Source organism: Cynocephalus volans, chromosome 4 (assembly GCF_027409185.1).
Source record: "Cynocephalus volans isolate mCynVol1 chromosome 4, mCynVol1.pri, whole genome shotgun sequence".
NCBI lineage: Eukaryota > Metazoa > Chordata > Mammalia > Dermoptera > Cynocephalidae > Cynocephalus > Cynocephalus volans.
In genome coordinates, this window is record NC_084463.1 from 117985284 (window position 1) to 118010785 (window position 25502).

The 25502-nt window shown below is 37.0% G+C and overlaps 1 protein-coding gene across 2 annotated transcripts; it reads right to left on the reverse strand.

The window, feature by feature from the left end:
- Positions 1 to 25193, reverse strand: SAAL1 (serum amyloid A like 1). 2 transcript variants are annotated; one of them, XM_063094320.1, is made up of 12 exons: positions 25037 to 25193; positions 23560 to 23673; positions 17971 to 18054; positions 14612 to 14691; positions 12735 to 12794; positions 12485 to 12600; positions 11961 to 12141; positions 9963 to 10045; positions 9686 to 9874; positions 4318 to 4511; positions 1596 to 1688; positions 1 to 124 (listed from the first exon to the last, which is right to left on the reverse strand). In XM_063094320.1, exons 1-12 carry the CDS (start codon positions 25175 to 25177, stop codon positions 74 to 76), a joined length of 1386 nt encoding a protein of 461 aa, XP_062950390.1. In that variant the 5' UTR covers positions 25178 to 25193; the 3' UTR covers positions 1 to 73. The 2 variants fall into 2 exon arrangements, with proteins under 2 accessions (XP_062950390.1, XP_062950388.1); XM_063094318.1 differs by having other exon boundaries at positions 41 to 911.
- Between the last annotated feature and the right edge of the window lie 309 nt (positions 25194 to 25502).

A 25502-nucleotide genomic window follows, 5' to 3' on the forward strand; every position in this document is an offset into this window, starting at 1 on the left:
TAACAATCTGGCAAGGAATCAACAAAAATTACACTCACAAACTGGCTAAAATATATTTGTATATTGTGGCTATTCAAAACTCATTCACATCTCTCTTCTCTCTTGCCTTCCCCTCATATGGAGGCTGGAAAAGAAAAAAAAGTATGTGATTCAAATATCCAACAAGGTTCTAGCCAGGGAGGCCTGTACTTTCCAAATAAAAAGGTAAAGACTTGCTAGGAGAAAGACCCCTTTCCTCTTTCTCCTTTTTCCTCCCTGAGTGTGGATGAAAAGCCCAGAGATGGCACAGCCCCCTTAACCACAGACAATAAACATGAACACAATGGTCCACATGGCATATCACACAGAAAGATGAAAGGAGCCATCTTACCATGTCTGGACTGCCCACCCTGGACTTCTTATTGCCTGAGATACATGAAAGCCATCAGATCAAGCTACTGTAAGAGAGTTTTCTGTTACTACAGCTGAATACACTTGTAGTGGATACAAAGACAAAATTGTCACATAAAAATCAAATTAACCTACCCCTCAAATATCCTAAAAAGAACCTCAATGGTTTTATTTTTGCTTTCTTCAACTAAAAATGATAAGTACCATATAACCAATATAAAAATGGCAGGGGGGAGGGGTGATAGTGGTGAAATTTTAATGCCAAATAAAAGTGAGATAAGGCTGGGGGAGGAAGAAGGGCATGAGTGTAATACAAGACAATTATGGCCTAATATGGGCTTTATCTAATATTTCCTACGTGTCAATTTTAACTATTAGTGATGAAAATAAAGTTTATTTGTTGTACAGAAGAAAGTTCAATTCAGTTTTTAAGTCAGACCCTTCAAACTTGGGAAGCTTTCCTCCAGGTCATCAGCAAGGGCCTTATCAACCTCCTGCAGGATTTTAAAAAAGTCTTCCACCTATGAGTCAAATGAAAGAATCAAACATAGTGGAGGAAAAGGTGATTTAAGATACTAATTGCTGACTTTGCAAATGTCGAAACAAACTTGTGGTTTCTAAATAGCCCAATGCAAAAGAAACACTGACAGACCCCAAGATGACAATAGCAGTACTTCCTGAATAGTCCTCTAAAACATTATCAAGGAAATGACTATCCCTTACCATTTTGTTTTACTCCTGAGCTAGTACTTATCCTCCCCTGCTGCTTCCCCTTTAGGGTCCATTACTGGCATTTCATTACTACCCTCCTTGCTAACTTGTCCTCTCACTCCCACATCCCTATTTCATTTTCCTAAAAAAGTTTCTATTTTGAAATTCGCTCTAATGGTAGCAAATGTGATGTCATTTGAAGAAGCATAAAAACCTACTGACTATTCCTAAGAATCCTACTTTTGCTTAATATGTATGCTGTCTACTTCATAACCGAAAGGGTACTATAAATTCAGTGCTGATTCCTTCCTCTTAGAACTGTTACTCAGGCCTGTACTATGAATTACCTAGCAGTCATCTTTCCAACAAAGGCATTAAATTGTGTGAATTATATGCACTATCTTTTTTGACAATGACCTCAAAAGTCAAGTGCTTACTTGAAAACACTTTATTTAGTAACCCTGTGAAACTCTGCTACCTATACCCATACTCACCACAGGGCTATAGAAAGGAAGAAGGTTTTGAAATGCAGAAGAACACTTCTGTTTGCTGAACTGGCCCTCCTTTAGTCCCTGAGCCACAGTCTCCTAAAACAAGAAGATTTGATGTCAAAAAAGGAAACTTCCTGAATCTATACCTGGTGAATAAATGCAAATTAGTATATACAATTCTCTACTGGTCCTACAGGCAGGCATTTCTAATGTCCCAAACTGAACCCACCACCATCAAGGAGACTTACATAATCCCAACATGTTCTCCACTTAGTCCTTATTTTAGTGAAGGGCACCGCCACCCACTCTGCTGCACAAACCACAACCTTGGAGCACAGTCAAGACCTTTCCTTCTCACCTTCTGCTGTCTCCTCCCTGCAAAGTGTTCAATTCTACTCTACTAAATCTTTCTCTCATCCCCACTTCTCCTTTCCATTCAAACTTCCATTGTTTAGGGTCTCATCCTTTTTAAGATTATTCTCGAATATTATCAACCACAAGAGCCTGCTGGTTGGTCTCTTGGCCTCCAGACTCATCTGTCTGTAATTCTTCTCTACTGTTTCTGGAGTAATCTTTCTAAATTGATCATATCACTGATACTTAAAAGAAAAAATCCTTAGTAGTGCCTCAGTTTCCTCAAGATTAAGTCCAAATTCCCTAAGTACGGCATATAAGAATTTTCATGACATATCCCTGGTTTATTCCCAGCCTGCTTTCCTTCCATATTCCCGCCAATTAAAAATTAAGAAACATCTGTGTCCCTCTTTCCAAAAAAATAAAAGCAACAGTAAAGAATGGGAAAAAATACCTGCAACGAATAGGCAAAATATATATTATCCAAGGAGCTCATACAAATAATCAAAATGGATAAATTTATAAAGCAGGAAACACAAATAATATACAAATACATGAAAAGATGTTCAACCTCATTAATAATAAAAAATGCAAATCAAAATAAGGCACAATTTATTACCTGTTTAACTTTACTTGATATAAAAATTATAGTACACAATAATAAGGGTCAAGTAAAATCAACATTTTCACATCAACAGCATTTTGGCAATATGTAGCCATTATGCCTCAGTCATCTTCACATTTATAATGTTGAACACAGTAATCTAACTTCTAAAAACATATGCTAAGGTAATAACCCCAAATCTGGAAAATACAAATATGGGAAATAACAATTCACCAAAATAATAGAAATATTTCTGAGGAATATTCTTCCTGAAAAAAATTCAGTGGGTATGAATATATTCTTCACAGTTATATCCACAAATATATTTTCTAAATATATGGATAGAAAGAATATGCTTGAAGGAAGAATGTGCTGATAATCACTGAACATATTCAGGAAGAATATTCCTTAAAATGAGTTTGCAGTAAATTTTGAAAAGTGATTACTTGGCAAATTAGGTATTAAAGAAACTGGCTCTCAGTAAGATGTCTTTCAGTGAACCCATCTGGAGTCAAGAAAAATGCATATAATATAGTGTTATAGTGGAAAGGGCACTCTATAAAAACTGCACATACTCGGTTAAGGTATGTGAAAGATGCACTCATACATATACATATACACATAAACATACTGATATATTTGGTATACATACACATACACACACACACACACACACACACCCCAAACCACATCAGTTTGTGGCTTAAGATTATAAAGTTGAGGTTATACATAAGATTTTTCTTCCTTAGATATACAAATGGCCAACAAACACATGAAAAAAAATGCGCTCAACGTCACTTAGCATCAGGGAAATCAAATCCACACTGAGATATCATCTCACCCCAGTTAGACTGACTGATAGCAAAAAGAGTGGCTATTATCAAAGACTGTCTGTTATCAAAAGAGAATAACAAACGCTGGTGAGGCTGCGGAGAAAGGGGAGCCCTCCTACATTGCTGCTGGGACTGTAAATTGGTGCAGCCTCTATGGAAAACGGTGTGGAGGTTCTTCCAACAACTAAAGATAGAACTGCTGTGCGACCCATCAATTCTGCTGCTAGGTATATACCCAAAGGAATGGAAATCATCATGTCAAAGAGATACCGTCACTCCCATGTTTATCGCAGCTCTATTTACAATAGCCACAGGCTAGGACCAACCCCAATGTCCAACACTGGACGACTAGATAAGGCAAATGTATATATTTACATGATGGAATTCTACTTTGCCATAAAAAGAATGAAATACTGTCATTCATAGCAACATGGATGAACTTATATGTTAAGTGAAAATAAGCCAGGCACAGAAAGAGAAATACCGCATGCCCTCGGTCATAAGTGGGAGCTGAAAAAATAAACAAATAAATAAAAAAGAATGAAAGAAACAACAATCACAATAACATGGTGAACTTTCAAGAGAACATAACTGAGGTTACCAGAGGTGGGGGGGATGGGGGAGTAAGGGAGGAATTGGTAAGGGACCATGAAAAATGATTACATTGTATAATGTTGAATATACTAATTATGCTGATTTGAGCATCACATATTGCACATAGGTATTGATATTCAATTCTGTAGCCCACAGATATGTACAATCAACTATGTTTCAACTAAAAAAAATTTTTTTAAAAAGATTTTTCTTCCTTTATTTTCCCAAATCTACATAATATACTACTTTTATATTCAAAATAATAGCAAAGTAATATCTACAAGCATTATGCAATTCATACTTTCTTTTGCTGAGAAAACCATCAATACTTCTTTCCTACCTTTGTTAGTGCCTGAAAAATATTAGAGAGAAATTCACATGAAATATCCTTTAAGATTTTCAAATGTAAATCATCTTGTGTTAAATCAGAGTTTTTATGTTCTTCTGCATTAGACTCTGCCGAGTTCTCTGGTTTCTTCTGACAATGTTCCATATTTTGTAAGACCCGAATCAGGCTGTCAATTAGAGGAAGATCTATGTATAAACAAATCAAGAGGCACAGAATCAGCCAGTTAAGTTTGGTTTCTCATTCATGCATTCATACATATTGAACTAGTGCTAGACATCATACTTTAGTGGTAAATAAGACCGTCAAGGTGGCAGCCTTCAAGAAGATTACATTTTTATACTTTCAAATAAGTAAAATAGATCATTTCAGTTTTTGGTAAGTTCTATGAAGGAAATAAAGAGGAATATAATAAAGCAGCCCAGTAGGGGAGGATCTCTGAAGAGGTGACACTGAGTTGAGAACTAAAGATAAGAAGCATCAGCAATACAGAACAACATAGCAAAACATTTCAGCCAGAGGGGATAACCACAAAGACCCTAAAAGGAAATATGGAAAGTCTGAAAAACAAAAAGGAGGCAGTGTGGCTCCAGCCTAGCGAGCCAGGGGAGGAGCGGCACAAAGTGAGTTTAGAGTGAGGCAAGAGCCCTATCACGCAGGGCTTTGGAGGACACTGTGAGAAAATAATCTTAATGTTAAACATTAACTATCATAAAAATCTTAAAGCTTTTAAATGTTATATTTTATTACATTAAACAAAAAACCATTCAGTATGATTTATTAAAAGACTGAATGATCATTTTAATTAGCCTATATAATAAAAACTGAACATAAAAATAAAAGTTAGACTGAAAATGTATATTATAGCACGGAATTGCTAAAAGATAGCTCACTCTGATTTGGCCACTGATTCTGACTTTACCATTTCTGCTTAATAATTACAAATCAAGGAAAAAGGAGTTTTCTGTAGCACTGAATCAAGTATATTGTTTTAAAAAAATCTAACTTCACATCCAAATTTAAGTCATTTATAGTACATGGAAACAAAATATTTAAAAAATTAGCAACCTGGGAAACCTTCTTATTCTTTATTTCTCAACTCAGTGTCACCCATTCAGAGCACTTCCCCTCTCTCATACTATCACCAACTTGACTCAAAGGCACAACTCTTTACTTAATGATTTCTCTGAAGGTTACATCCATCCATACGAACTTCTCTAGTCTTTCACAACTCTAGCCCTAATTCTGCAAAGCCCTTATTCAAAGCTTAGGGCAGGGTGAAGGGGAGAAGGTTAAGCAGAGGCTTGGAGTTGAAGGAGCATCTCTACATTTCCTGCACCCAATCATAAAAATCATACATAAAGTTTTGGTGCTACGGGAGGATAAAGAACACCTAGTCCCACATCATCAACAAAAATGAATTCCTAGTATTACAAATAAAAAGCTCTCTACATGATTTTCAACAGAAAAATTACATACAGCCATGCGTCGAGTAACAACAGGATTACATTTTGAGGAAATGTGTCATTAGGTGATTTCATCTTGTACAAAAAGAGAGAGTACTTACACAAATATAGATGCTACAGCCTACTACACACCTAGGCTATATGGTACAGCTTATTGCTCTGACCACTGTCATATATGCAGTACATCGTTGACCTAAATGTCATTATGCAGCATATGACTATATATACAGCAAGGTTGGAAAGAGTAATGGGGTTCAAAGTCAGCATATCTCTTTTCCTTTCAGAAAACACCCCAAAGAAACAAAGAAAATAGGCAACAGAAACAAACTCCAGCTTAGATAAAACTAGGAGGCAGCTGAAATCTCAAACATAAGAAAGCTGTAAAAATTGGCAAAAATAGTGAAAAGCAAGCAGGAGGTACAGGAAGAAGTGGCGAGAGGATGCCTAAGGCTGCAGATCTCAGAAAGGGCCAGAAAAGTCTACTCTTCTAAGGTAAAGCACATACTCAGAGGTGTAAATCTAGACTCCACTGTTTGCAATATTAGGAATGGAGTGTTCAAGATGGCAGTTGGTGCTTATGTGCTGTTTCTGCGAAGCAGAGAAAGAAAGGTTGAATGAGTAATCCCAGACAAGCCATATTTGCAAAAAGCAAATGGCAAGAGGAAAGATGAAACTTTACCATAGCTATCTCTAGGAAAAAACCTGAAAACTCATACATACAACTCCTGTTAACCTAGAACACAGACTTAGCCCTTTTCCTGCATGAACCTCCTGCAAACAGCTAGTCCAGGAAAATCTCAACTCATTCAAAGATGAGTAAGCAATAAGAAAGCAGCATAGGAGCAAAACAAAGACACTACAAGAAAAAATAAAGGAACAGGAAAAACAAATGGCAGATGAAGAACACTTATCAAAAAAGTTGACATGACACTTAAGAATACTGAATCAAGCACAAAGCAGAGATACAAGAGTTCAGAGTAAGAAATGAAAAATAACAGAAGAGGAAACCTGAGCTCACAGAGCTCAAGGAAGAAGTTAAAAGAAGAAATGAAAGCCACTACATAAATGAGGACAAAACTGGCAGCAGCACAGAGAACAGACACTGCTGAAAGCACAGTAAGAGACATGGAGGTCACAAAGAAAAAAGCAAAACAAACGGAATATAAAGAGATGGTTTTTTGTTTATTTGTTTGTTTTAATGGAGAAAACAAGTTATGGAAGACAGGGAAGGAGATCCCATGTAAACATAATTATAACCCTCAAAGAAACCCAAAATGATGGAACAAAAAAAATATTGAAAGATGTAATTCAGGAACGACATCCCCTAAGACTTGAATTTGTGGGTTAAAAGTACTAGGAAAAAGTGATCAGGAAAAGGCAACACTGAGACATATCCTTCTCAAATTATTAAATTTTAAGAATTTTTGAAAAAAAAAAAAAAAAAAAGAATTTGGGGGGAAGTTATAATTACAAAGGTAACTACTAGACCAAAAATACAGACCTTCCTAAATGTTAGAACTACACACAAAAAGCAAATAAACCATATAATGAAAACATGACACCATTCAGATCAAACATAACTATTATATCAGTACATATAAATGAGTTTAACTCACCTATTAGAAGAAATCAATACACCAACACAAAGTATTTGGAAAGGTTGAAAAGAAAAGGATAGGCAGATGTATCAGTGGTAAGTGCAAACAAAAGGAAAACAGGGATAGTGATCTTTGTATCTAGTAAAAAAGGATTTAGGCCAAAAAAGCATTAAAAGAGACAAAGACGGCCAATTTAAATGAACATCTGTATACCAAATAACATGCCATGAACACTCATTAAGCAAACTGCAAATGATAAAAAGAGAAAACAACAAACATAACTGTATTAAAAGATATTAGTTTTCTTTTCATTTTACATCAAATCAAGTTACAAGAAATAATGAAGGTTATGAAAGACCTAAACAGCATAACAACTGAAACTCTAACATTTATATTTTTGGCTCAGGCCTCTCCCCTCAACCCCAGACTCAAACTGCCCACTCAACACTTCCACTTGGACATCTAATAGACATCTCAAATTTAACATGTTTAAAACCAGTCTTCCCTAGCTCAGTCTTCCCTATCTGATTTTTTGCACAAAATGCCAAACATATCCTTGAGTTTTCTCTTCTCACCCTCCCATCCTGTGAGCAAAACCTATTGCTACTAACTAAAAATGATCAAAATCTGACTATTGCTATCACCTTGATCCAAATTATAACATCTCTTGCCTCAGTTATAACAACAGCCTCCTGGTCTCCCTTTTGTACCTTTGCCCCCTACAGATTCTTATCAACATAGCAGCCTACTAAAGTCAGCTAACGTATATTCAATCTCTAATTAAAACCTCCATGGATCCCTATATCATTCAGAGTACAATGCAAAATCAGGCCCTCCACACTTTACCTCTCTGGCCCCATGTACTACTTCTGTTTCCTTTGCTAAATCTACCCCAGCCATACAGGGCCTCACTGCTCTTCCTCAAACATATCAGGCATACATCTAGTTCAGGGCTTTTACGCTCGCTGTTCCCTTGGTCTGGAATGCTTTTTTCCCAGGTGTTCACATGCCCCCTTCCATTGTCTCCCTCAGGTCTGTACTAAATGTCACCTTGTCTATGAGGTAAGCTATATCCATCCATAAATGTGGAAAAGACACTTGAACATATTCAACATAAAAAACTCTTAATAAAATAGGAACAGATTAATTCTTCCTTAAATGGTAAAACAAATACCTTATAATGCTTAATGATAGAATTCTAGAATCATTCCCAGTAAAGTCAGGAACACGATAAGGATGTTTTCTATCACCACTATATTTAACATCAGAGGCATTAGGCAATCAAATTAGGTAAGAGAGAGAAATCAGAGATAGAAAAGTGATAAAACATATCTAACTTAATGCCAAAGAAGTATGAGATAAAACCCAAGATTATCACTGGAATAACTATTAAAAAGAGTAAGACAATCCAGTAAGGTTACTGGAAAAAATTAATATACAGAAATCAATAGCCTTCATATATTCCATCAATAATCAATGGAAGAAAATACATCATAGATGATAGCAACCCAAAAGATAAAATATCTAAGAGTAAACGTAATAAAAAAAATGATTTATATGAAGAAAGCCATAAAATCATTGCTGAGGTACACAGAATAATCTTTAAATTTAACACAACCACAAGGGAAATACCAGGAAGATTTTTTGGTTTTGGAACTTAATCTAATTCAGTGTTAAATAAGAACAAGTTAAAAACACTCTGAAAAATCAGAATGAAGGGGGACTAGCCCTACAAGGTATTAAAATGTAAAACCTTAATAACTAAAACACTGTGGCTACTGATATATGAATAGAGCAATGGAACCAAATAAAATATATGAGAGAATTAAGAAAATAGTAATGATGAAATTTCAAGTCAGTGTGGGTAAACTGAAGTATCCACTAAATGATGTTGAGACAGCTGGGTAGTCATCTGGAAAAAACTGAAACCCTACCTTACATGTGACAACATAATAAATTCTAAATGAATCACAGACTTAACTGTAGCCATAAAAATCATTCTGTGAAAAGAAGTGTTTACATAGGAAAATATTCATTTTATATTTCTAAATGAAAAAAGTTAGCTGAAAAGCAGGACTTAAAAATATATATGCATGTGAATGTATGTAATTATCTCTGGTGTTCCTTGATGCCTTTTATAAATTTTATAAATTTTTGTATAGAGCATGTAATATTTTTGTAATTGTGGGGAAAAAGCATGAACAAAAAAATGGGAGAAAAAACCAAAAACAAACACAGGCTTGGGCTTTAAAACCTAATACTCCAGAATTTAATTTAGTGAACCAAAATGATACTTGCCTTTTTCTATCCTCAGATACTCTTGTTCAGCTTGTGAAGCATAAATGGCAGACAACACTGAAAAAACAGAGGCTAGCACTGTTTTCTGTTCTTGAAGTACGATGGGTGGATCATCAGACTGGCAGAAGTCATGGCAGACCAAGTCAAAAAGTAAATTCCAAGTGTCTTTTCCAGAGTCAGGACACTGTACTTAATAAAAATTATAGAGAGAGGAGTAATTTAAAAACAACAAACAATTAAATGATTAACTATAGTGCATCTCAATAAACCATCTTACCAATTGCTTGAATTCCATCATCCACTGTGGTAAGTAGCTGTAAGATATGCATGTAAACATCAAGACCTTCTGGATTTTCAGAACTAAATACAAAAAGCAAAAGTATTGAATCAACAACTTCACTGTCCAGGGGATTGTAATCACTCACGCATTCAACGAATATTTATTACTCTGTGCTAGCCAATGCCCTAGGTGCTAACAATAAAACAGGGAACAGAACAAGGTCTCTGCTCACTAGAGCTTACATTCTAATACTGGAAATAGTAAAACAAAGAAGCAAACAAATATTCTCTTAACAGAATCAATACACACAGGACAAGAAGTAAAAATTCTTTTTGGCCCTATCCCCCAAAAGCAACAATGCAGAAACATGCTAGGTGATACTTCATCATTCTGGTTTACTTGAATAAATTAGAACAGAAAAAAATGACAGACTTTTGTAGTATGAATGTAAAAACCACTGCACCAAGCATGATAATAATAATGTTCTTAAAACTTCACAATATTATCCTAGCACCCTAGCTGAGAACACTAAAACCACGTAAGTATAATTCTTATAACCAACACTTTGGATTCTCAGAAACTCAGTCTTAGTTCTTCAAGCAATTAAGTGAAAAGATAGTGAAAAATTAAAATGATGAATCAGTAAATATTTAAGTACCTACTATTTTCAGGCACTATGTCAGAGGCTAAGAAAACAGAGATGTATAAGATGTTATCTCTACCTTCATAAAGTTTATAGTCTAACAGGAAAGAAGATAATTAAAAGGGTAATTACAATAAAGTGATATGAACTGTGGCACTAGGGGAAGTCTCAGGTGATAGAAGACCACCACAGCAAGCAGACTTTATTTAGTTTGGAGGGTCAGGGAAGGCATCTTAAGAGATATAATATTTACACAGAAACCTGAAGGGGCAAAGAAGTGTTTGAGGTAGAGAAGACATACTGTGCAAAGACTTGGAGGCAGGAAAGCTTGGTTCAGTTGAAGAAAGGAAGGAAATTTCATATGTTTGAAACATACAATACAAGGAATAAAAATAGAGAGGCACTATACAGGGCCTTATAAGTCATGTTTTTAAAAAAATTTGGAACTTATCCTAAGGAGTGAGATGATGACTGTGTGCTTTGCAAAGATACCTCTAAAGTCTAGACTCAGAAGGAGTTAAGCCCAGAGGCAGGGAACTTATGGAAGAGTACGTGGCAGTAGACCAGGTGGCAGAGAACGGTGGCCTGGTGGTAGCATACATGGGATCCCAGAAAAAGTCAGAAACAAGGCTTGAAGGTTGACTGACCATGGGAAAAGAGTGGGGGCTGGGGGCGGAAGAGTCAGTAGTGGCTTCCACATTTCTTACACAGTACCCAAATGGGATAATGATTGGATCGAAGAAGGTTTGGGGAACAGATGATGAATTTAAACCTCACTTGATAAAGGACATAAAATTAATAGGTTTTAACATGGCTTATTAAGCACTAAGAATGCACTACTGACTACTAAGCAGATCAGTTCAAAAATTAATTTTCTAGTGACCAGCAATAAACAGTTTCAAAGACCTATTAAACCTAGTAATCTCTCTCGGCAAGACATCAGAGCCCCCAAACCAGTCACTTATGCAAGATTGGCATATATACACGGAAGCAAGAAAATAAATGATTTCCAATATTAATTAAAGAACTTGTCAAAAGTTCAAAGTAAAATACACCACAAGAAAATCTTTTCTTTGATTTAAATTACATAAAATTGCTGATGATGTTAAGATAGAAACCACAGTTAAAGTTGAATAGCCTATAGCTAAATGATATTAGAACAGGATTGCAACCATTACCATTCTTGCAAAGAGCAAATACATCGTCACCACAAATATTAGCAGTGAATCAAATCCAACAAAGATTGGTTGTGTACTTCACCCTGTGGAAAGGAAACTAAGAAGGCTTTTATATCTAAGGATACTTCTAGCAATTGGATTTTCCCGGAACATTTTGCACAAGAGTCCACCTACCGTACTTGTTTGGCAGCTTCAAGTACACAAGGAACAATCCTAAACACTGGCTGCTCTTCAGAATCTTCCTGGGGTTGGTCCAAAGGCTGAACAGCCCCATTTCTAATCCATTCCAACATTAGTTTCTCATCCAAATCAAAGAGCTTGTCCACAACCTCCCCCACCTTCACCAGCAAGTCAACTACAAAGTATAAAGCAGATATTGAAACGAGAAAAGAAATGTTAAAAGCAATAAGGTTAAGCAAAATTCCTAAAACTATTCCAAGAAAGCCAAATGTTGCCAAAGCAGTATTTATTCTAAGGGTGATTTATCTCATATGTTTAAACTTGCTTATCTTCCTTCATTTTTAAATGGAGGATTTATTGGTATCCTAGGAGTTTAAGAATAAATTTTATATCTTGAATTTAAATATTTTGTCACCTTGCACTAAGCCTTTTTTTTTAAAGTGCCTTACACAAATTTACATGGTTGCCTAACAATTAAATACAACCTAAAAAATTTCTGCTAGATTTTGGTAACTTACCACTTGTTGAACTTGACATGATGAAGCAAATGCTGTCATAAATAGCTGGATATTCCCGGATCCTTTCAACCCAGACACTGGCCACTTCTGTCTGGGAAAGGCAAGTAAGCAACAACCTACGTGATAAATGTGAGCTTAATGTCTATCTTTCAAAAACAGTAAAGGAAATTTGAGAATGAAGAATTAAGTCTATTTTTGTAGATTCCCTTATAGGTAACTTTATAGAATTCATAAAAAGAGAAAAGCATACCTGCTTGTTTCCAGCAGAGTAGGTGGGTCTGAGTCATACAAACAGTGCAATAACACCTGCCTATAAAAATAAAAAAATTTAACCCACATGCCTCACTTCTTTCATTTCTAATATCAGAATTTTCTTTCTTTCTTTCTTTTTTTTGTCGTTTTCGTGACCGGTACTCAGCCAGTGAGCACACCGGCCATTCCTACATAGGATCCGAACCCGCGGCGGGAGCATCGCTGCGCTCCCAGCGCCGCACTCTCCTGAGTGCGCCACGGGGTCGGCCCATCAGAATTTTCTTTTAATTTTAACATTTTTATTGTGAAATATAGCATATATACAGAAAAGCCTATAAGGAAACAAATCTATAGTTAATGAATAATTATAAAGCAGTTATATTTCCAAGAAACAGGACAGTGTTGTATCTCTGCAGCCCCCATGTGTCCATTCCAAATCACAATTCTGTCCTGACTTTTCCAGCAATCATTTCCTTGCTTTGCTCACATTCTATTTTATATATTTTTATTTTTGCTTTTGAACTTCATATGAAAGAAATTATATTGTATGTACTCTTTTGAATCTTAGTTTTTTTGCTCAAAACCATGTATTTGTAAGATCAACCCACATTGCTCATGTAGCTATTGTTCTTTCATTCATTCCCGCAGGACGTTCATTGTATGAATATAACAAAATTTACTTTTCCAGACTACTATTGATGGACATTTGGGTTGATTCCAATTTTGGGCTATTTCAAGCAATGCTCTTAATTGTATGAGTATCCTGATGTACATTGCAGTTTTTCTTACTGTATATTTCTTACTGTATACAAGTGGCATTGCTGAGTAGCAGGACATGCATATCTTCCAACTTGGCTAGATAATGCCCAACTATTCTAAAGTGGCTGAACAAATTTATATACCATTAGTAATGTAAATTTTTCCATATGAGCTTTAAGATAAGCATTTAATTGAATTTACAAAATTTGTTAACATTTCTCATCAGTTTTTGAAAGGGAACACTAGAGACCAAACATAATCAAGTCATTTGCTCCATAAATGATTGTACATTACTGAGGAATAAATACCTTAAACTAGGATCTTAAAGTCCCTCTACACCTAGAAGAGGTAATCACTTCTTTTTTAGAGACCCAGGTACTTGAATCCTGTGATTAAACCCTAGCTCTGACAAGAACTGCCTACAACAGTTTTCTTAACCTATTTTGGTCACAGATTTCTCTGAGATTCTAATTAATAGCCATGAACTCTCTGCCTAGAAAATGAATATACCCACAAAATTTAGCATAGAATTTCAGAGTGTTCTCAGAGCTCCTAAAGTAACCACCAGGGTTTCCACCATTAAAAAACCCCTGCCCAAAACTTTCCTACATGTGGGAGAGAACTAGACTCCAAGCAGAAGTATGAAGGCCATTTAATCACAGAGGCAACCCTTTATCTTCTAGTCTCTTGGCAAGTCTTACCCTCTCATCTAAGTCCAGGTTCTCAGGATAACACTATTCAACAAATCTAGTTTCTCCAGACTCTATCATTGTGTCCCTGAATCCCCTGCACCTAAAGTGTTTTGGATTCTAGTCAGCTGCCCCATCTCCAAGTTTTGCCCCACTGGTTCTTTTCCTACCTGGCTTATCACCTGCTGACAATTCAGGTCCCTTTGCTACTGATGAAGAAAACAGGCTTAAATCCTGAATCATGTCTATACATAGTATGAAAGCCCCTTGCTACCATCAACACAAAATGAAGTTCCTGGAGAGTTTTCATCAAGACAAAGGAAGCACTGTATTTCATATTTTCCTCTCTCTCTTGTGGATTAGGATCTCCTTAGGGATATAAAATATAAATCTATTTAAAAAATAATTATTATGTAGTAAGACTTACCCAAGATTTTTATCACTGCTGATGGACACACATATCTCCTGGAAACAGGCCATATTACCTAAAATTCCCACACAGATTTCCTGCCAAATCAAATTTCCACAGGTCACAATGGCTCTGAGGTGAAAGACAAATACAAAAATAACAACTTGAACAAAAACTTTCACTGAGCCAAGTTTGGGGGGAGGGGAAGGGGAGGCAGCATACAGAAGTACACCACCTGCACCCTAACCATGACAAGCTTACAGCATTTGAGAAGGGATGAAAGACACAAGGAAAAGAAAGATCAAAGGCAGGAGTTATGGAAGAAGAAAATTTATGGATAAAATGAGCCTTAAATGGTTGACAGAATTTAGTTATGCAAAGAAGAAAGATGTTCAAACAAGGGGAAAGTATCAGCAAAGGCAGGAAGGGAATGATATACATGGCTAACACAGAGAACAATAAAGAATCACTCTGGCTGTAGCACGAAGTGTGAGAATAACATGATATAAATACATCAGGTAAAAAGGATTGGGATTAAAGGTTTTGAATGCCATGCTGAAGAGTTTAGACTTAATCTGGGAGGTTATCTGGAGCCATGAAGGTACTCAGAAAAGGAAGACCACACACCGAAACAATATTTTAGGAAGATTATTCTGGCCGCAAAATACATAATGCATTATAGTGAAAAAAAAGTTTAAAAGAAATTAAGAATCAACTTCAGTAATAACAGCTAATGTTTATTTAGCACTTATTACCAGGCACTACTCTAATCATTTTACATGTCTCATTTCATATAATAATTTATGAAGTAGGTATTATTATTATGCCTGTTTCTCAAATGAGGAACCTAAAGCAGAGAGAAGTTAAGTAACTTGCCTAAGATCTTCCACTAGGAAACAGCAGAGCATTTAACCACTATTCCATACTGCTCTTCAGTAACCAAGATGAAAGAAGATGAGGGTGGTGATGGCAGGCATGGAAAGGGATAGAGGTGAGGAAGACTCTCAAGGTGAAAGCAAAATAATCTGACAGGAGGCAAAGGGAAAAAGCAGTTGGACATGACTCCTGGGTTTCAAGTTGCCTCATTTTCCCGAAAGACACTGGTCCCATTGACAAGAAAAGTGGAAAAGAAGGTGTATGAAAGGACACAATGAGTTCAGATAGTACAGTGTTTCCACACTTGCTGGAGCATGAGAATCACTCAGGGAGCTTGTTAAACATACAGATTTCCAAGTCCCATCTCAGATCTTCTGAATCAGAATTTCAAGGGTACAGCATAGGAAGCTATTGTTTACCTAGCAGATGATTTTTATGATCAAACAAGGGTGACAATCATTGAGTTAGAACGTATGAGGGAATATGCTATTAGAAAATGTAGCACGCAAGTAGAGAATGCCTAAAGAAAGTTGGAGATGTAATGTAGCATCAGTTATCAAAAGGGAAGTCAGGGCTTTGATCCTACAGGCAGAGTTGTAACTTAAAGGTGTAAAGAGTGCATGAACTCACTAAGGAAATGAATATAGAGAGAAGAAGGAATCAGGGTCTACACCGTAAAAAGAGTACATTTCTCAGGGAAGTATGAAAAAGGAAGAAAGAAAAAAGCCAATAAAAGTGACAGAGATGTGACCAAAGAGCTCAGAGACCAGAGACTGAGAAGGCACAGAAGCTGCAGGAGTGGAGAGTTTCAATAAAGTCTGGGTGGTCAAATGCTGAGAAAAGATTAAAGGAGAGTAGGGGCAGAAAAGAAACACATACATTACCCTTATAAACTAAAGAGTGAATAATTGAACTTCTGATCAAAGACCAAGTTTCTCAGTCTTGGTTGTTCACCGAAATCACCTGGAAAAATTTAAAAGCTGCCTAGAGTCTTACACTTGGAGATTCTGTTTTAATTCATCTGGGGTATGGCCTGACTCAGGATATTTAAAAGCTCCCTAGTGCAAAGCTTCTCAAAGTGTGGCCCCTGTCCATAGCACTACCATCACCTGGGAATGTATTAGAAATCCTACACCCTCTCCCTGACCTACTGAATCAGAAACCCTGGGGTGGGCTAAGCAATCAGTGACCCTGGGACATGCTGAAGTTTGCCAGCCCATGTCCTAGGTGATTCTAACGTATAGCCAAGGCTGAGAATCACTGTTGTAGTAGGCTGTGGCTAGAGGATGTATACAACAATATGACTAATTGCTAAAAGGTGCCATTTCCTGACATAAGCTCATTTCTTTAAGTACTAATTGTGAGTCAATATATTTTAGATAGAAAAGCCCAGGAAAAAAAAGTTACATAACTCAAATCTTTATATTAATATAAAGACTCAAGGAAAAAGTGGTTCATCAGGTCCCAAATATGGTAGAGCATCCTATTAAAAAAAATTTTATTTCAATGCTCAATTTGTAAAAATATATAACAGAATTATCCACTTCAAAATCTCAAAGAAAGAGAGGCAATACAGTACAGTGGTGATACTAGATTCAGGCCTAGGCTCAGATCCCAGCTCTATTCTGTCCTACTTGTGTGATCCTAGACACATATCCTAACCTGAGACTTAGTTCTTTTATCTATAAAGTATACCTCATAGGAGTAGTAAAAACAAATACTAAGTAGCAATTATTTATAACTTTATTATACTATTCAACAGATATTTACTAATCATCCATGATAGGCACAGCACGTGGCAACTTAAACAGCAATAAACCACAGCACACTGCACAGCACATATATAAAGACCTCTCATTTAGTCTTTATTGTTCTTGGGAGTTTATTACCAGGAATAACCACCAAGAGCTTACTTATTTGGGAAGGCACAGAAGTACCTCCTCGAATAACACATGTGAATATTGAGAAGGATGAAACGCAGACAAAGGGAGGCACAGAGATGGTGATCACAGTAAGCTGATGAGACAGGATATAGACAAGCCTGGCTAAACCAGAAGGACCATCTGGAGACAAGATTTTATGCTGGAAAAATGAGTTAGGCTCAGATTGTGGAAGTCTTCAGCAACAGGCTGAGTTTAGAATGGTTTTAAGCAACAGAGGATTTTGAGCAAAAAAGAGCAATGAATTGAGAAACAGGAGGTCCAGGCACTATTCCCTGTTCTTCCATATTAGCAGCATAGCTATGGTTATGCCTACCTGGTTTCCACAGCTGTTCAAGGAAACTATTGATCTCCCTGTTCTAGCCCAAATTTAAATTTTATGACTCTAATAATTTTAAATAGCTTATTACCTAGAACCTGGCAATATTCAATAAACACCTGCAAGCTGATTTGTTGATTTACAGCCAGTTAGAAAACCAAAGTGAGAAAAACGAAAGACTATTCAGCACTATCTGCTATTATTGCTCCAAAAAGGAAGGCTTTAGAAATGTACATACTTACCCTTAATCGAGGACACTTGGATTTGGCCAGTATTCCCATAAATATATCAGGAGCATTAAATTCTTGGAGGAATAAAGCCACATCCTGAAAATAAAAATGATTATTAACTTGAATGAATATTCCTATTTAAACCCCATAGCTTAGGCTACCATAAAAAAAGTTTAATTCCATATATACCTCCTTTCAGACATAAGGAAAAAAAAACAAAAACCAAAAGGTTAGGAACTGTGTCAACAGACAAAAGTCACATTAGAGTCTCTGTGGCATTGGTCTCAAGACAGTGGAACGATTCCACAAACAAATCTAAGCTAACTGTGATACTCCAGGGGACTGTCCTCCTTTTTTCTGCTCTTGAATCTATTTACCTCAATGATTTTTCTACCCACGAAGAATTTTCATTAACTTACTCAAACACATTTGCTAAATACCAGGTATTATTCTAGAAGCTTGGGATAAGGAAAAAGAAAGAGTAAAACTTATAATTCCTGTCCCCCAAGAGCTTAAAACATGATAGGGGAAACACATGAGAACTGCTATTGGGTCATGTCCAAAATCAGAACTTGTGTTCTCAAAATTTTCAACAGAAAACAATTCTGATCGCAGTGTAACTGCAACATCCTCATACCTTCTTCCTAGAGTCTGCCCAGTACACAGTACCTAAAGAGGCATACCACACACGTGAATGAACATTGAATGGACATGTGACCAAAATGAGCCAAATCTCACTTAGAAATGTGGGATACAAAAATTAACTCAGTTAGCTGTGGGGACTTGCACTGTAAAATATATAAATAATATTAAGCTTTTAGCTGTCCACTACCTCATATTTTCACCAAATTTGAGGTGTGTTTTGGGATGGCTTAACTTAAAACATAGGCTACATGGCTTATGTGAAAACTCACATGGAAGGACCTTGGGGTATCTCAAAGATAGAGGAAGTTATCCTCCAAAACAGCTAAAACTGAGGTAACCTGCATGACTGTTGACTGGGAGAGATAAACTATATTATTAAAAGACCATGGTCAGTTGACAACAGGAATGTCAAGGGTTTGGATCCACATACTGGCCAGCTGCCCCCCCCCACACCACAAAAAGACATCATCACAGAAAACAGTACCAAACAAAATGAAGACACACATATCAGAATTTGTGGAATACTAGTAAAGCAATATTTAGGGAAAAATTTGTAGTGCTAAATGCTTATATAATATTTTTAAAAGTCTTAAATCAATAACCTCAGCTTCTACCTTAAGAAATTAGAAAAAGAAGAGCAAATTAAACCATAGTAAGCAGAAGAAATGAAATAATAAAGAAAAAAATGGAAATCAGTGATATAGAAAACAGTAAAGCAATAGGAAACAAAAAAGAATCAATGAAATCAAAGGCTGATTGCCAAGATCAATAAAGTTTTTAAACTTCTGGCCAGACTGATAAAGGAAAAGACAAAAGACCCAAGTCACCAATATCAGGAATGAGAGAGGTAACATCACTATAGATTCTACAGATATTAAAAAGATAATAACATAAAACTATGAACAACTTTATGCCAACAAATTCAACAATTTAGAAGAAATGAATAAATTCTTTGAAGGACACAAAGTAACCTGAACACCCCTATATCTATTAAAAGAATTTATAATTTTTCCCACACTATACCAAAAACCAGTGAATGGTGAATTTTATGGTAGTAAATTGTACCTCAATAAAACTTATTTTTTTGAAAAAAATGATACGCAAAACTAAAAATCAAATAAAACAGAAAAATCTTTCCACAAAGAAAACTCCAAGCCCAGATGGCTTCATTGGTGAATTCTACCAAATATTTAAAGAAGAAATAATACAATTCTACACAAATGCTTTCTGAAAATTGAAGAGGGAAAGCTTCCCAACTCATTCTGTGAGGACAGCAATACCCTGATACCAAAACCAGACAAAGACAACAAAATTAACATCTCTCATAAACACAGATCCAAAATTTCTAAACGAGATTTTAGCAACTTGAAAAAAACCAATCAACAGTTTACCATTTAACAAACTAAAAAGAAAAGCCACAGAAAAACTACATGATCATCTCAACAGACTCAGAAAAAGCATGACAAAATACCAAATCCAATCCTGATAAAGATCTCCGCAAATTAGGGACAGAAGGGAACTTCCTCAGTCTGATCAAAGATAGACACCTTCAAAAAAACCCCACAGCTAACATCATACTTAATGGTGAAAGACTGAAAGCTTTCCCCTTCAAGTTAGGAACAAGACAAGATGTCCATGCTTACCACTTCTAGTCAACATCATACTGGAGGTTCCGGCCAGAGCAAATATGCAAGAAAAATAAAGACACTCAGATCGATGAATAAGAAGTAAAATCGTCTTTATTCACATATGACATAATCATTCATGTGGAAAATCTAATGGAATCCACACACACAAAAAAGTAATGGAACTTAAGCGAATTTAGCACAGCTGCAGGATATGACATACAAAATCAAGTACGAGGTACTTCAAGTTCATGGAAAGATTCATCATGCCTTTTAATTCTATTTTCCTAATGAACTTTTTGAAGTGTTTCTATTTACTAGCAATGAACAATCAGATATTAAAATTTTTTTTAAATGTAATTTACAACAGCATCCAAAAACATGAATTATTCAGGAATAAAGCTGACAAAATATGTGAAAGACTTACACACTAAAAACTACAAAACTTTGCTGAGAGAAACGAAAGAAAAACTAAATAAACAAAGAGCTATAACTTGTTCATGGGTCAAAAGACTCAATATTGTTAATTTGTCAGTTCTTCCCCCAACTGATCCATAGACTTAACTCAATCCCAGTCAAAATCGTAACAGGCTTTCTTGTAGAAATAGACAAACTGATCATAAAATTAACGTGGAAATACAAAGGACCAGGACAATCAAAACAACTCTGAGAAAGAACAAAGTTGCAGGATTAACACTACCTGATTTCAGGATTGATTATAAATTTACAGTAATAAAAACAGTGTGATACTGGCATAAAGACAGACAAATAGATCAAGAGAACAGAATAATGTCCAGCAATAGACCCACATGTATATGGACAACTGATTTTTGACAAAGATACCAAGGTAATTCAGTAGAGAAAGGATAATTTTTTCAACAAAAGAGCTACAACAACTGGATATCCACAGGCAAAAAAACAAACTTCAATCCATCCTTGCACCATATACAAAAATTAACTCAAAATGGACCATAGACATATTTATAAAACCTAAAAGTTTAAAAGAAAACATAAGAAAACAACGCAATTAAAAAATAGGCACAAGATCTGAACAGGCACTTCACCCAAAAAAGATGTATGAATTGCAAATAAGCACATGAAATATGCTCTACATTATTAGTAATTAGGGAAATCCAAATTATAATCACAATGAGATGTCACTACACACTTATTAGAACAGCTAAAATTAAAAAGACTGACCATAACAAATATTGATGAGGATGAGAAAAAACTGAAACTGTAATTATATCTCATAGACTGTTGTAATGTGAAATGGTTTAAAAAAAAAAAACCTTGGAAAACAATTTAAAAATTTCTTAGAAAGTTAAACATACACCTACCATATGATACAGCCATAACAGGTATTTACCCAAGAGAAAGGAAAGCATATATCCATATGCACTTGTACACAAAAGTTCACAATAGCTTTATCTTTAATAAATAAGTCGAATATTCATCAACAGGTGAAAAGATAAATAAATTGTGGTATATACATATGGAATACCACTCAGCAATAAAAAAGAATAAATTATCGATATACATGTGGATGAAACTCAAAATGATGCTGAGTGAAAGCGCCAGACCAAAAAAAAAGATTATGATCACATTTATGTAAAATTCTGGAAAATGCAAACTATTCTGTAGTGATAGAAAGCAGATCAGTGGTGGTTGCCTAGAGAGGATGGACACAAGGGGCAAGAGAAAGAGATTACCAAGAGCCATAAAGAAATTTTGGGGGTGATGGACATGATCTCTATCTTGATTATAGTAATGGTTTCATGTATACAAACATCAAAATTTATCAAACTGTACATATTAAATATGTGAAATGTTTTTATGTCAATTATACTTCAAAATATACAGCTGTCCCTCAGCATCTTTGGGAGACTGATTCCAGGAATCCCCATCAATACAAAAATCCACAGACACCAAAATCCACGGATGCCCAAGTTCTGTATATAAAATGGTGTAATATTTGTATATAACCTACACACATCCTGCCGTATACTTTACACCATCTCTAGATTACTTATAATAGCTAATACAATGTAAATGCTATGTATATAACTGTTGTACTATAATTTTTGGATTATTTTTTATTGTTGTATTGTTATTTTTTTGGAATATTTTCTATCTGTGGATGCAGAACCCATGCATGCAAGGGCCAACTGATGCATTTTTTTGTGTAAATAACACCTCAGTAAAGTTGTTTAAAAAATGGCTGAACAGCCTAGTGGTGATCAAGCCACCACAGGAAGTGCCCTAGGCTCTCCCAAGCCAGGGTGGTAGGGGGCCGAGGGCCTCAGCCACGCCTCCCCCAACATGTGCATCCAGCCCAGCAGCAACCACCAAGCCACAGCAAGAAGGGCCCCGGTTCCTGAGCTGGGGTGGTGGGGGGCAAGGGCTTTTGCCACACCCTCCTGACATCTGCACCCAGTCTGGCAATGACCAAGCCACTGCTGGAAGCCCCCTGGTCTCCCCTATGGGAATGAGGGGGTGCCATAGGCCTCAATCCCACCCCTCCTCCTTCCTACTTCTTCCGTCACATTTCCTTCCCCTTTCCCCTCTCCCCCTCCCTCCCAACTGCTCCACAACAACATCCTAGAATGTAAAAAATAATATTAATAAAATTACATTCTCTTTAAAATAAATAATAAAAAATGGCTGAAGACAATTTTTAAGAAAAAGAATATAATTAAATCTGTGTTTTCAGAAAAGAGATAACTTGGGTGGCAATGTGGAGGACAGAAGGGAGGTGAAAGAGACTAAAGGGCTTTAATCAGGAATCTATTGCAAAAATCCAAGTAATAAAATGAAAGATTATGTGAGTTACTTAATCTCTTTTTGTGTCTATTTTCTTACCTGTAAAATAAGGATACTACCCAAATCACAGGGTTATTGTGCAAATGGAATAATATACATGAAAATGCTTTTGAGCTATAAAGTACAATACAAATATTAAAATGTTATTATTGCAATTATATGTATGTAATTCATTCTTATTCCTTCCTTCTAATATAATCATGGTCCATCAGTGGTGTTCTCACACCTAACCTGCTCTCAAATATAAAGTTCTCTTTAGGTAGATAAGTATCAGAACTTTCCTGGGCTATATGTGTTCTCTCATTCAGGAGAGCTATATATTTAGCCCAAATCTAATGAGAGCTCAGACCCTCTACCTCAAAGACAAAAGTTCAGCAGTTATAGCTCCTGGGCCCTCATTCCCTGTACTGCATTTGGGGATACAGAAAGTGACTGAACCTTTTCTAAAAATGCATTTACCACCTCCTCACCCAACAGACTTCCCAGAGTTTCATTTCCAACCATATACCTCATCCATTGACATATCCCATACTCTGCAAATTTCATTCTCCATTTCTTCATTAAGCTCCATCTGCTGCTCCTCATCATCTGAGCTGGATTTGGTGTTTCCAGGGCTAACAATCTTCAGAAACACAAAGGAAGAAAAGATATGAGTGAAAGCTGTCCAGAGTACTCCTCAAGTAAAATTATCCCATAATCCTTTAGAAGTCACAAAGAGACTATAGCCTCAAAGCATCTTGTTTAACAAATTAACGCATTGTGTAGAACTATCCATTAATATTCATGGGGTAAATACTGTTGGTAGGCACTGGAGTAGAAATACAAGGATGAATAGAACATAATCCCTTGCTTTCACGCAGTTTAGGATTTAGTGAGGGGTAACCAAGTCACAACAGAAAAGGCTAAATAATTCAACTGAATTGTGGACAAAGAGTTGTGGAGCAAACACGATGGACAAAGACCTATTGCTGGGAGATGGGGGACACTTCTATTAGGAGGTGATATTTTAGCTAAATCTTGGAGTGAAAATAGGAGTTTGTCAGGTGAAGAAGAGAAGAACATTCAGAGGAAAGTGTAGCAGTTCAGATTTAAGAAAGGACGGAGCATGTCTGGGGATTGGTGAACTGGTCTAGTATTGACGGAAGACAGCGTATCAACGGGCAGATGTAGCTGGAAAGGTTGCAAAGAGCCCTGGATTCCAAACTAAGAAATATGCATTTTTCTCCTACAGGCAAAGGAAACTAAAAGAAGTCTCATGAACATCGTTTTTCTAAAAAAGAAAGATTATTCTGGCAGCTGTGTATTAAATGGACAGGAGAGGACAGAGATTTGGAAGCAGGGAAATGTGATTAGAAGAAAGTTACTGAGAGCCTCCTATAAGCCAAACACCATGCTAAGCATTCTATGGCCATTGTAATCTAATTTAACCTACACAATAACCCTACATACGATAATATAAGTATTATCATCTTATTTTATAGAAATTGAGAGAGAAATCGGGGCTCTGAGAGGTTAGGTGACTTGCCCTAAATCAGGCAAGTAGTAGGGATGAAGCGGCGTTTCTAATATCAGAGCTGTATGACTCCCGAGTCACCATTTATTCTACTACCACAGAAGTCCATGAAATATAAATATTACGACCTGGGCCTCAGAAATGACAATGGGGATGGGAAGCAAACCTCGAGTAAGGCACTTATACGGCCATATATTCTGGTGAAATTGGCAATAGTAGACTACGATAACCGCAAGCATTCCAGCACCCCTGCCATTCCACATCCCTTTGTGTAGAGAGCAGTGGAGTGGCTCCAGGCAGTTTGGGTGTCCGCCGAGGCGTCCAGAACCGGAGGCGTGAGGCCCCGCAGCGCGCCCCCGGGGAGGGGTCGTCGTGGGGATGGCGGTTCCAGGGGAAGGGGCGGCTGCCAGAGGCGGGGCCGGGATTCCTGGGGGATGCAGGGAGTGCCCACGAATGACGCGAGTTTCCACACCTGGATGAGCCCGCTGAGGACGCCGAAGAGCCAGTGCTTGCTGTAGACCGTGCTCCCTATGCAGTCTGCCCCCGCAGCCACCTCCTCCTCCTCCCCCTCATCTCGACTCCGCGGCGGCGGCGGCGAGGGATTGCGATCCATGACTCGGCCGCGAACAGCGTTCCGCACCCGGGCCGGAAGCCGCGGAGGAGGCCAGAGGGGCGAGAGCCTCCTCGCGCTAGAGAGCCCGGCGCGGCTCCCGCCACAGCGCCCCCTGCTGCCCGGAGCCCGGCAGATCTCAGGCCCAGCCCAATGGCTTGATTTTCCCCACCCCACCCTACCCAAAACCCAGGCACAATTATACTCCTGTTCACCCTCACTCGATCAGATATCCCCTTTCTCCAGGAGCTCTTAGCCTGATTGCAGAAAGAAAGGGAAGGGGGGATGGAGCGGGTAGAGAACAGGCCAGTGTCTCTGGTACAGATGT